Source organism: Salvelinus alpinus, chromosome 2, assembly GCF_045679555.1.
Source record: "Salvelinus alpinus chromosome 2, SLU_Salpinus.1, whole genome shotgun sequence".
Taxonomy (NCBI): domain Eukaryota; kingdom Metazoa; phylum Chordata; class Actinopteri; order Salmoniformes; family Salmonidae; genus Salvelinus; species Salvelinus alpinus.
In genome coordinates this window covers 70,537,868-70,551,499 of record NC_092087.1, presented here as the reverse complement: position 1 = coordinate 70,551,499, position 13,632 = coordinate 70,537,868, and the positions used below count along the sequence as shown (strand labels likewise).

General features: G+C 40.4%; 1 protein-coding gene across 1 annotated transcript in view; it reads right to left on the bottom strand.

Annotated features, from left to right (window-relative positions):
- Positions 1–13,632, bottom strand: part of LOC139567588 (integrin alpha-X-like) — a 31,605-nt gene that overhangs the window by 3,449 nt on the left and 14,524 nt on the right. The window contains exons 9-24 of the mRNA XM_071388956.1: positions 11,698–11,833; positions 11,427–11,503; positions 11,146–11,269; positions 9,178–9,320; positions 8,800–8,955; positions 8,409–8,606; positions 8,158–8,288; positions 7,829–7,983; positions 7,165–7,331; positions 6,831–6,953; positions 6,607–6,677; positions 6,351–6,492; positions 2,996–3,094; positions 598–677; positions 311–388; positions 127–205 (exon numbers count right to left, since the gene is read on the bottom strand). Of these exons, the coding sequence (XP_071245057.1) occupies positions 127–205; positions 311–388; positions 598–677; positions 2,996–3,094; positions 6,351–6,492; positions 6,607–6,677; positions 6,831–6,953; positions 7,165–7,331; positions 7,829–7,983; positions 8,158–8,288; positions 8,409–8,606; positions 8,800–8,955; positions 9,178–9,320; positions 11,146–11,269; positions 11,427–11,503; positions 11,698–11,833 (1,959 nt within the window). The remainder of the gene's footprint in view (positions 1–126; positions 206–310; positions 389–597; positions 678–2,995; positions 3,095–6,350; positions 6,493–6,606; positions 6,678–6,830; positions 6,954–7,164; positions 7,332–7,828; positions 7,984–8,157; positions 8,289–8,408; positions 8,607–8,799; positions 8,956–9,177; positions 9,321–11,145; positions 11,270–11,426; positions 11,504–11,697; positions 11,834–13,632) is intronic.

Below are 13,632 nucleotides of genomic sequence, written 5' to 3'. Positions count from 1 at the left end.
AATGAGCAAGGCTAGAGCGACAGAGACATTAAAATAGTTTTTGGAGTATAAAAAGATCTAGCACAGTCCCCCACATGTGAATCACACTTTCAAGATCAGTCACAGCAATGGCAGCTGATTGTTTACCTCATATACATTCACCAGTCTTTTAGGTGATGTGTCCTCCAGAGTAAAGTTCATGTAAGTGGTGGAGTCTTGGGGAAGGCTTCAACAACAACAAAAAGATACATAAGTCACCTTGATTTTATTCAATGAACTTGATGGAGTCATTCTCAAACAAAATGTTAAGTATAGGCTTGTAAAGACTTACGCTTTTGCTACCAGGTCAACTGCATATTGAACAGGGATGGTCCTGGTTAGGGAACTATTGGTTGAGTTTCCATTGTCGCTGTAAATAAAGCAAAGGCAAATGCATTTTTTGTGTACATAAATGGAATGCTATGAAGTCCTTCAGCTAATTGAGTAGAAAGTATTGGGGTTGTATACAACTAGTTTGGTTTAATCAATGTATGTACAATACTTTGACTGCACTGGGAAATGTGTGTTTACTGGAATGATTCTCTCACACAATTCACATTGTGGAAGCAGATTTTCTACCTCAGGCCGATGACGGTCATTTCCATTGTGTCGTTCCAGTTGTATCTATTCAAAATATGGAATTTACTGGTGAACACTGCCTGAAAAAAGAAATGGCATTGTTGACAAAGTCAGACTTGATTTGAAATGGGATCATAACTGTGGAAGTGGAAAAGAAGTGGAAGGTATGCCTTCAGAAAGTATTCAGACCTGTTGACTTATTCCACATTTTGTTACAGCCTGAATTCAAAATGGATTAAATAAAAAAATCTCACCCATCTACATACAATACCCCATAATGACATAGTAAAAACATGTTTTTAGATTTATTTTTGCAAATTTATTGAAAATGAAACAGAGAGCTCATTTACGTAAGTATTCACACCCTTGAGTCAATAGTTTGTAAAAGCACCTTTAGCAGCGACTACTTCCGTGAGTCTTTCTGGGTAAGTCTCTAAGAGCTTTCCACACCTGGATTGTGCAACATTTGCCCATTTATTAAAATAATTCTTCAAGCTCTGTCAAATTGATTGTTGATCATTAGTAGAAAACCACTTTCAGGTCTTGCCATAGATTTTCATGTAGATTTAAGTCAAAACAGTAACTCACTCAGGAATATTCACTGTCTTCTTGGTAAGCAACTCCAGTGTAGATATGGCCTTGTGTTTTAGGTTATTGTCCTGCTGACAGGTGAATTAATCTGTGTCTGGTGGAAAACAGACTGAACCATGTTTTCCTCTCGGACTTTTCCTGTGCTTAGCTCCATTCTGTTTATTTTTTATCCTGAAAAACTCCACACTTAACGATTACAAATATACCCATAACATGATGCAGTCACCACTATGCTTGAAAATATTGAGTGGTACTCAGTAATGTGTTGTATTGGATTTGCCCCCAAACATAACACTTTGTATTCAGGACAAAAAGTTAATTTCTTTGCCACAGTTTTGCAGTATTACTTTAGTGCCTTTATGCAAACGCACGAAAGTGTTTTTTGAATGAATGCTTATGAGCCTGCTGGTGCCTACCATCGCTCAGTCAGACTGCTCTATCAAATCATAGACTTAATTATAACATAACACAGAAATACGAGCCTTTGGTCATTAAAATGGTCAAATCCGGAAACTATAATTTCGAAAACAAAACGTTTATTCTTTCAGTGAAATACGGAACCGTTCCGTATTTTATCTAACGGATGGCATCCCTAAGTCTAAATATTGCTGTTACATTGTTCAACCTTCAATGTTATGTCATAATTATGTACAATTCTGGCAAATTAATTACGGCCTTTGTTAGGAATAAATGGACTTCAACCAGTTCGCAATGAGCCAGACGGCCCAAACTGCTGCATATACCCCAAACCAGAATGTATTTTAAGGAAGATTTGAACTTTTAAAGTATGTGACAAAATGCTTCATATGTTCTATAGCAATGTCGTGGCGAGTGTAGCGACCTATGCCATTGTGTGCTGGAAAGGGAACTTAGCTAAGGAGGACATAAACATGCTTGACAAAATCCTTAAGAAAGACAGTGCTACAATTGGCAGCAGGCTGGAATCAATGCAGGACATGTTCATAAAACTGCACATGACACACACCCACTCCACCAGGGCTCGAATGCAACACAGGAGCAGCTTCGGTAGCAGGTTAAGCCTGCCCAGATGTTCCACAGAGAGGTTTAGATGGTCATTTTTACTGACAGCCATGAAGCTTTTTAATGACTAATTGATTAACGGTCATGAGGTCTTCCAATTGGAAAATGTTGTTGCCTGTTTTTTCTCTCTCCCAATGTAGGATAAAAAAAACAGCACTTGAATCAGGTTATTATTTTAGGGATACTATGGTGTATGTGCCTTTTTGTCTTAATGTTTGGTTTTTATCATGTTGGTCATTGTTGTGTGTCCTGTCATTTTAAGTCATTGATGCATGCTGCGATCAAACAATTTCCCAAGTTGAGATGAATAAAGTAATGCTCTGCTCTCTACTCATCATTGCACACAGTGAGTCCATGCAATTTGGGACATAAGCACAATTTTATTTCTGAACTTATTTAAGCTTGCCATAACAAAAGGGTTAAACTGAGTCAAGACATTTCAGCTTTTCATTTTTAATTCATTTGTAAAAATGTCAAACATAATTCCACTGACATCATGGGGTATTGTGTGTATGCCAGTGATAAACCAAAAAAAACTATATTTAATCTATTTTAAATTCAGGCTGTAACAACAAAATGTGCAAAAAGTCAAGGGGTCTGAATACTTTCTGAAGGCACTGTATATAGTCAAATCAAAGCTGTCACTCAATAAGACATTGAGTTACTGCTTGTAGCTCTGAGTCTTTATCATTTAAGAACATTTTAAAGCTTTACCGTGTATTCACAGTTGAGCATTATTTACTGGTATATCTAAGTAATCACTCACGGTAGTTTTACTACGGTAGACAGGTATGCTGACACTGCATGTAGTCCTGTCCATTTCACCTTCCAGACCACCACAGCTGAACACCGTTCTCCTTGTGGACTATGGAATACAGACAATATGTCAAGTGTGTAAATAATTCCAAGTCCCTGACAGTCTAAAATAAACAAGCATGTTAAAAATGAACCACTTTACGGAACTAATAAATTCTAAACTTAAAGGTGCACTACGCATAAATCGCTATATGTACATTTTTGGGCGACCCGACCAAATTCACATACAAATGGGAGTTATAGATCTGTCATTCTCATTGAAAGCAAGTCTGAGAAGGGGTAGATCTGTTCTATGTCCGCTATTTCTGTTGGATTCAAGCTTCAAATATACTTCTTCATGTTACCATACGAGAACTTATTGATTACTCTACATGTAGCAGGGGTGTCAAAGTCAAATGGACGGAGGGCCAAATAAAAAATTTAGCTACAAGCCGAGGGCCGGACTGTTCGAATGTTCATTGAAAAATTTTTAAATGACGCATATAGTCTAGTGAACCTAATTGAACCTACTGAAAACCTAACAAATATATTCCAATATGATCAGATAAATAAAGCAATATTTTCTTATGGCTCTGTCAGTAATCTTTAATTTTCAACAGACACAAAAGACAAATTTCCTTTATATAAAAATCCCCATAACATGAACATTAAATGAAAGAAACCGGTATTCAAGGCACCATCAGTAGCCTATATTTTCTATTTTAGCAAAAGTGGGCTAAATTTACTTCAAAGAAAAAAACAATAATAGCAATTTTCTATCATCCACTCAACTGAAATATTTTTAAAATATAATTGGATTGAAATACAATAAAATAAAGTGCAAAAATCTATTAATCAAAAACAACACTTTGTTTAAGGAGAAGTAACATGCAGTGAAAACAAATATTAAACTTTAACTTTTAAACTTGAACTGAGTAAAAACTCTAAATATGTGATTGCACAGTAATGTTCACTTGTTTGAGGTTGAGGGTGATACTTGGTGGTGTCCCATCTTTTCCACAAGTTCATCAATGTTCGGGGTAAGGCTCTGAGCTGAGGAAATCCTCAGAATTGAGTGGAGGTGTTCAGCAGTAAGTCGACTTCTGTGTGATGTTTTGTTCAGGTTCATCAAAGAAAACAGTTGTTCACACAGGTATGTGCTGCCAAACATAGACAACGTTTGAGCAGCCTGGATGCGCAGCTGGGGCATTGTGTCGGGGAGGAAACGGGCGAACTCCGCAGCACCCACTGCCGCATATTTTGCCCTCAGTGCATCATTGCATTGGAGGTCAATCAACTCCATTTGGAGGTTTGGTGGTGAGCTTTCCACGTCAACAGCAAATGGGTTACCGAGCAGTTCCAACCTGCTTTTTTGTGCTTCAAAGTCAGCAAATCGGCGTCGAAAGTCAGCGGCAAGCATACCTATTTTATCAGCCAACTGTGCGCTCGGGAACGCACTGGTAGAGAGCTTCTCTTTCATGGTCTGGCAGCTGGGAAAGTGGCTCAAATTTTCTTTCCGCATCTGCGTCTCCCACAGAGTCAGTTTGGTTTTAAATGCCTTCACTGTACTGTACATATCAGAGATGACATGATCCCGACCCTGCAGCTGCAAGTTCATTGCATTCAGATGACTCGTAATGTCACACAGAAAAGCCATTTCACACAGAAACATTTCGTCTCGGAGTTGTGTTGTGTCTTTCCCTTTGCTGTCCAAGAACAGACAAATCTCCTCACGAAGCTCGAAACATCTTTGAAGCACCTTTCCCTGGCTTAGCCATCGCACCTCTGTGTGATAAGGCAAATCACCATGCTCCGTTTCTAACTCCGTCAGAAATGCCTTGAACTGGCGGTGATTCAAACCTTTGGCTCTGATAAAGTTAACTGTGCGCGTGATGATGCTCATTACATGCTCCATTTTCAAGGCTTTACCGCACAACGCTTCCTGGTGTATGATACAATGATAAGCTGTCAGCTCACCTGTCGCGTTTTCCTCTTGCATCTTTTCCCGTATCTTCGCCACCAGTCCGCTCCTGTGTCCACACATCGCAGGTGCTCCGTCGGTTGTCAAACCCACGAGTTTTTCCCAAGGCAGCTCCATCTCATTTACACAGCAGCCTACTGCTCGGTGCGTCACCGTTGCATTGTGGGAAATGTAGTATTGGTGCGTGTAAAAGATCTGCGGGCTGCCGGCTTGCTGCGGTCTGCGGGCCGGTTCTAATAATAAATCAAGATCATCCCAGGGGCCGTAAAAAACCTTCTCGCGGGCCGGATGTGGCCCGCGGGCCTTGACTCTGACATATATGATGTATAGGAATTTGGTGTATGGAAAGTTACTGAGTGAGACAAGGGGGAGTGCGCAAATGTAATATTCTGTTCAAAGATGTTATTATTAAATATCAATGTTCCTACAGAGAGAAGCAAAGGGCAACAGTCTAGCTTCAGTTCCTGCAGAACTAGGGAAGACTGATGAATTTGGCTCGAGGTCAAGAGAAGAAACCTCTGGGAGGGGAGCCAAAGGGTCCGGCCACAACGACCCTCCTACTACAGTCCTATCGCACACACAAACACTTCCATGCCCACAAAGGTTTGAGCATCAGGCAGGGCCATGACTACACCAGTGAGAGGAACCAATTAAGTTCCTGCCTAGCAACAGAGATGTAAAAGGGGTTGACACCGTAGGAGGTTATAAATATATATGCTTGTGTAATCATACCTTGTCTTTGCAGCTGTATGACCCAGTGGGTGAATAAACTTGGTTTATGGTTTTTCTAGTTGTCCATTTTACTTTTTACTCTGTTTGTTAGGAGCCTAACACGGCTTCCAGTTACGTTTTGTTTTTGTGTCTTACTTTCGGTTTCGTACACCAGCTTCAAACAGCTGAAAATACAATATGTTTGGTTTTGGAAAATATATTTCACAGCTATTTAGATGGTACAATAATTCTCTACACTATACTTGCTTGTTTTGTCACAAACGTAGGCTAACTATTACAATTTTAGTAACCAGGAAAGGGTGGAGTGATTTCTGCATAGTGCAACTTTTTATATTTTATAAATAATTAGCACATGTAGTGAACATTTAAATGTTTGGCTGCAAACTGATGTTTAAATCAATGTTCTTCTATCCTGGTTCTGCAGACCCACAAGATGTGCAAGGAAAGCTTTTGTTCCAGCCCAGGAGGAACACCACTGATTAAACTAATCATCAAACCCTTGATTGGCTGAACATGGTTTGGGTCTCCAGGATTTAATAACACTGGTTTAGATGAGAGCAAGAAGAAAACATCAGAGTGAATTACACAATAGATGGAGGGGTGTCGTTATTACCTTCAGAAGATGCATCATGGAGAATGAGAGGCCAGGAGGGTAGAGGAGGGTTAGACTGGTGTTGTAGGAGTCATCCCCGTGATTGGACAGTCTTATAGTCACGTTGAAGTAACTCTGGTCCACCACTAATAAAGTCGATGTGCTGATAAGAGAGACAAGACCGTACAGTCAGAAAACATTCTTTTTTTGAGCAGTCAGTAATTATAATAGCTACAAACAAGTTACTTTATGTGGCCTCTGTTTATCAGACACTTACATGAAGTTGAAGTCCACCTCAAGCTCTGCCAAACAGGTTTCATTTTCTTTGCAGTTCTTTTCAAAGGGCACCTGTGATGAATTCAAGACAACTGTGAATGTGTTTAGATGACCTGTTTTCACAGGTCTTTGGCTAATTACAATACTCAGTCCACAGTAATTGCAAGTACTGTTGATTATTGTAAGTGAAAAGGTTTTAGTCAGACCCAGAACGTATCCTCGTACCTCGACCACAGCCTTTGTAGGACTGTCAGTATTCAGAATGGCAGTACGACCCTCTTGTTGGATTTTAGATTGAGAAAAATTAAGTTGGATGATTATGGGCGATAATGTGTCAATCACGCATTGCTGGAAGATAAGAAAATGTGGCATTAATTTCCCTATCCATAGTCCTGAAAAACCCTCATTCTTCTCATCACTGAATAAGATCAACACACAATAACAATCCAATAATAATTCAACAACCTAACAACTTAATGTTATTCATTAAATCCCCTCTTTACGAGAGACATTATGGTTGTTGTATTGTTGCATAGCTACAGGTTCGCATTGATCATACTGTCATGTAGACTGAGTGGTTGAAGCAGGTCCACTTCTTTCTCAGCTCCACAGTAGAGAGAAGACTTCTGGCCCCTTTGTTCGTGTCACTGTAAAAGGCTCGGCTCCTCTGTCTCACTGGATCCACATCCAGCGAGTAGGAGACGTTCATCCCTGCACTCAGCGCCTCTGGAAAAGTACACAAGAGTCGTAAATGGCTTCCCTATCAGGGAGAGAAGTTCTGAACCTCATGGTTGCCTGCTGATGAACACCATTAAAGTAGAAAGCAGAGATGGCCCAGGTGACCCAGATCCAGACCAAGGTCCAACCTTTCAAAACACTTGGACTTCATCTGGGTCTTCACCACAGGTCGGTGGCACCTTAATTAGGGAGGACGGGCTTGTGGTAATGGCTGGAGCGGAATAAGTGGAATGGTAACAAACATGGTTTCTATGTGTTTGATGCCATTCCATTTACTCTGTTCCAGGCATTATTATGAGCCGTCCTTCCCTCAGCAGCCTCCACTGGTCTTCAGAGACCAAGACCCACGTATTGGGGTCAGTAATTTAGCTATGCACCGAGGCTCCGACCTAGACCACCAAGGCCACAATTATGTGGTCTCAGATCATGATTTCTGTTGGAAAGCACAAAGCCATCAGTGTTCCTAATGTTCTGAGAGTTCTTACCAGCTTTACTCTTTGTTGCCTCTGCCATGTTAAAGCAGGCTGTTAAAGTCACCACGGGGGAAATGATCTCTTTTGCCAGACAGTCAAAGTTATCAGTGCTGATCTCCGAGGGATGGAAGTGGAGATGAGCAGAGAGGCTGAGGACCGGTCTGGACCTGTGAGCGATTGAGATAAAGACAGTGATGTTAGCTTACATTGTACGATGTTGGGTAGCACCGCCCACACCTCATTGCGCTCAGCCCCCATTCAGTGCAGATCACACACTAGTGGGATATTTTTACTGTCCTTTTAAACCAGCTGTCTTTTCTTATCCTTTTTTGGACTCGTACCTCAAGACGACAACTGCGCCACGCGCTCCTACTACGATGTCAGTCAGTCCATCCTCACCCAGGTCCATCTTCCCATCAATCGTCTGGCCAAAGAACTGGAGCTTAGATCTCATCCTCGAGGCTGAGATGCGCTGCAGTAAGAAGACAAACATTTAATGAAAAGGCATTGATATTGATATCCCAGGAGGGATGTCTGTTTTCTTTGATCATGAAGAGCCTTTTTGAATGATTTCCATCTTCGTCTGCCTCACCTGGCTGAATTCAGGGCGGATCCCCTTTAGCTTTTCACCCAGGTAGATGTACACGGCCCCCCTGTGATCGTCCTCAAGTGGAGCCCCCACAGCTACATCCTTCAGCCCATCTCCATTCAGGTCTGTGAGAGAGGAGATGGAGGAGCCAAATCTACCCCGAGCCAGCACTGAAACATTCATCTCCATCCTCAGTTCCAGCTAACAAAGGAGAGATCACATGAAGATAAATCCATATTACATTGTCTTTTTGTGCAGTGTTATTGAAGAGGATGGATATTTATATCCAAATGAATCAATATCAGCTTCCAGATCACTTTGTCCCTGATGAACGTATTCAACCACAAATTGCAGCATTTGAACCTGTTGTTCAGAGATTCACAGTTAAGCCCACCTTATCAGTCAGTGTGTAGACGTAGATCCTGCCCTCTCTCGGTGGTTGGTGAAACATTGGTGCACCCACCAAGAGGAAGTCTGTGTTGCCGTCTGAGTCTATGTCCACAGAACACAGCTCTGCCCCGAAGTAGGAGCCCATCTGAGAAAATCCAAACTTACATTCACACAAAAATAGTTTTGAAATGTTTTAAGAAATCTTCTGGTTTTTGAATGGAACTCATAAGTAAACATAAAAAGTGATATCATGTGTTCCTCTTTACTATCGGAGGAGTGAATCAACCGTTGAAGTAACCACAAAAGCTGGTTTCATGCTGTCCCTATTGTATAACTTGATTGATATACCACGTTGCTTACAGAAATAGCTAATGTTACCAACCTGTTCTCCAGACAATCTTTGTGCCACAGTCCAGTTGTTGTTAACCTTGTTGAAAAGTAGGATCCGTCCCATGTGTTCAGATCTTGGTGCTCCGGTAAAATATAGAAGCTTCTCGTTCTTCTTCCCAACAGCTACAGAGTATCCTATAGGAACAATAAAGAACTGTAGGTACATTGTAACTACACTCCCTTCTCTGAAACATCTGAACTAATGGAGCTTTGAAAATAGTGTTTGTTCAAATCAAATCGTATTAGTCACATGCACCGAATACAACAGTGAAATGCTTACTTACGAACCCCTAACCAACAATGCAGTTTAAAAAAAATACGGAAAAAATAAGAAATAAAAGTAACAAGTAATTAAAGAGCAGCAGTAAAATAACAATAGCGAGACTATATACAGGGGGGTACCGGTACAGTCAATGTGCGGGGGCACCGGTTAGTTGAGGTAATATGTTCATGTAGGTAGAGGTATTAAAGTGACTATGCATACGTAGATAATAACAACAGAGAGTAGCAGCGATGTAAAAGAGGGTGGAGGGGGGGGCAATGCAAATAGTCTGGGTAGCTATTTTGATTAGGTGTTCAGGAGTCTTATGGCTTGGGGGTAGAAGCTGTTTGGAAGCCTCTTGGACCTAGACTTGGCGCTCCGGTACCGCTTGCCGTGCCGTAGCAGAGAGAACAGTCTATTACTAGGGTGGCTGGAGTCTTTGACAATTTTTAGGGCCTTCCTCTGACACCGCCTGGTATAGAGGTCCTGGATGGCAGGAAGCTTGGCCCCAGTGACGTACTGGGCCGTTCGCACTACCCTCTGTACTGCCTTGTGGTCGAAGGCCGAGCAGTTGCCATACAGTGATGCAGTGATGCAACCAGTCAGGATGCTCTCGATGATGCAGCAGTTCAAATTCACTTTTGAGCAATATATTTTTTTGAGCTGAAAACTTCTTAGGGCTAGGTCCTTTTTCTCAATTTCCGCCTGAATGACGTGCCCAAAGTAAACTGCCTGTTGCTCAGGCCCAGAAGCCAGGATATGCATATAATTGGTACCATTGGAAAGAAAACACTTTGAAGTTTGTATAAATGTCAAAAGAATGTAGGAGAATATAACACAATAGATATGGTAGGAGAAAATCCAAAGAAAAGCCAACCAGAATATTTTTATTTTTGAGAGCCCATGCTCTTACAATGGAAAGTATAGGGGCATACTGAATTCTAGCTCCCAGGATGCAATTCCTATGGCTTCCACGGGGTGCCAGCAGTCTATGTTCAAGGTTTTAGGCTTGTAACTTCCAAAACGATTAAGAAATATCAGTTTTAGTACAGGGACAGTCTTGGAAATTCGTGTATGCGCGCTTGATGAAGACAGAACGCATCTGCTAAAATCGGTTTCCTATTGAACATACTTCTTTCCGTAAGAAATATTATAGTTTGATAACATTTTAGGATATCTGAGGAGTAAATATAAACTTATTTTGACTTGTTGAAACAAAGTTTAGGGGTACATTTTCGGATTCCTTTCTCTGCATGTTGAACGAGTGGATTACTCAAATCGATGGCGCAAACTGACTTTTTGGGATGTAAAGAAAGATTTTATCTAACAAAACGACACTACATGTTATGGCTGGGACCATTTGGATGACAAATCTGAGGAAGATTTTCAAAAAGTAAGTGAATATTTAATCGCTATTTGTGAATTTCTGAAACCTGTGCCGGTGGAGAAATATTTTGATGTGGGGCACCGTCCTCAAACAATCGCATGGCATGATTTCGCTGTAATGGCTACTGTAAATCGGACAGTGCAGTTAGATTAACAAGAATTTAAGCTTTCAACCGATATACGACACTTGTATGTACCTAAATGTTTAATATCCATAATTTTATGATTATTTATTTAAATTGCGTGCCCTCCAGTTTCACCGGAAGTTGTCTGGCTAGCGGGACGCCTAGCCCTAAGTTAATGTTCCATTACCCATATAGGAATCTTTGTCCAATGTGGGGTCCTGAATTTCCCTTTCCTCTGATCCCAGACCCTCAGTCTCAAAGAGAGATCCACGCCAGTTGTTTGATCCCACTGAGCCCAAAACCAAGGTGTCCTGTAGAGAAAATAAAACAATGGGTAATATTTTTCATTAATAAGCATTAATTAACTATATATTGCGTCCATAAACTAGTTGCAATGGTGGTCAGTACATTTATAAAAATATTAAGATCATGATAAAACATACTGTACATACTATCGCGATATCTCACCTTATCAACGTAGACAGCGCTGAACCCACTCTGAGACATCTCTTTCGTCAAGTTGCCAGCCAGAGCAGTCTTGGAACCTAGAATATACGAACACTGATATTAATTGCGATACATTAATACTTCTACTGTGGAATGTTTTGAGTAAGGTGTATATTTCAGGAGGTGACCAGTATTTCCACTTCAGTTTTTTTTTAAATGAATAACAACTCTCAGCTGACAGGGACTTTGCTGAAAAATAAGCAAGAGATTTCAACTAATTCTGGAGTTGTACCCTCAATGTTGAAGATCTTTTTTTGAAAGTTGTCTAGGATTCCTTTTAGTCCGTTGTAGTCCTGGATGAGGAAAGTGTTGTTCTCTTTTGGCTCTGATGCCAGGGACTTGAGTTTCGTCAAATCGAGAATCTTGACCTGCCAAGAAATATATCACTTGAGGGCAGGAATTATAGTGAAGTCTAATTTCCTTTTCAATATGAATGATATTTAAACATCCACATCGTAACTGGGAAGTTGGACTGGACCCTAACAATAATAATAATAATAAAAACTATATTTGTATAGCCCTTTTATACAAGTACCAGTAGGAGAATGACAAAATAAAGCTAATTAAAATAATCTTTATAAAAGCGTCTTCAGCAGCGATTTAATCATCTATTGACTCACCCGTGTGTCAATCTAAGTAACATAATAAAAAAGTCCCCATCAAAATCCGTCAGTTTAAGATAGAGATCTGTTTTTCGGCTTTGTGCGTCACTTCCCACCGCATCCGCCTATGTCGGTCTTCCGCATCTGCAGTGGAAAGTGACGGAGCTACCGTGGTGTTTGTCAGACCGTGAGACATACCGAAAATCGGTCTTCTTACGAAAACGTCTGTAGCGTCCGAACGGTTTGGCCTAAAAACTAGTATGACCACTCTATGGAAAGATGAGACTTTCACGAACATACAAATTAATGGAAGTATGGAGGTAGTTTGGTGCCAACAAAAATAAAGGGGTTAAATGTATCCAAAAAACAACAATATTTCCTGAGCTTTGTTATATCTCCTAGATATAGGACAGACACTTCAAATCCTTATTCCTTAGTATTTATTTTTTGACTGTCTTTTTTTTAACCATTTATGAATGTGTTATTCAACAGAATTTCTATGGTCTATAGTAGTAAAGTCCAAATTTAATATTTAATCAAATTATTTTTGTTTTGTTTTTTGGGATAGCTAAAGGAAAAATAGCTAAAACAAAATCAAATAGCTAAAGAATCCATGGTATTACCATCTTAAATCAATTCCATATTCTAGCTTAGTAGAACCCTGGGTCTGATTAGTAAATAAAGGTGTCTGCATAGCAGTGAAACTGAATGTTGTGATTGTGGATGATGTCACCAAGGGGAAGCATGTACAGGGAAAAAATAATGAAGTCCAGAATTGACCCCTGAGGGACACTACAGTGAATAGGTGCTGGGGTCGATACTGAAGCACCTATGCTCACAGAAACGTCTGCCACATAGATATGACCTGCACCAGTCGAGGGCAACTTTCTTTACAATTTTGTAAAGAATCTTAAAAACTGTTTGCAGAGATCAGGGGATGCGAGCCTGTCCCTGTTAGGGGGGGGCACCAACAACATGCTTTAAAAAAAAACGGCCTTTTCAAATTGTGGGATTCCTCAGAGATCAGGGTAGAGAAGTAGTTTGTTCTTGCCTCTTTAACCGCAACATTGTAATTTTTCATCAGATCCTTCATTTATTCATAGAATACTTGACGTCTGCAGACCTTCCATTTCCGTTCTGCATTTCTAAGTACACTTTTTAAGGCAATAGTGTGGTCATTTAACCAAGGCATACAGTTTATTTGTGGTTTTAACTGGTGAAACTGAACCTGTTCAGTAAATCATCAGTGTGATGATCAGTGTTTAGATCTTATCTGTCGGAAAGATATCAGTTTGTCTCTGTGAATGGTTTGTCCTCTGACAAATCAACTGTACATTTCGGTGTTCCTCAAGGTTCCGTTTTAGGACCACTATTGTTTTCACTATATATTTTACCTATTGGGGATGTCATTCGAAAACATAATGTTAACTTTCACTGTTATGCGGATGACACACAGCTGTACATTTCAATGAAACATGGTGAAACCCCAAAATTGCCCTCGCTAGAAGCCTGTGTTTCAAACATAAGGAAGTGGATGGCTGCAAACTTTCTACTTTTAAACTCGG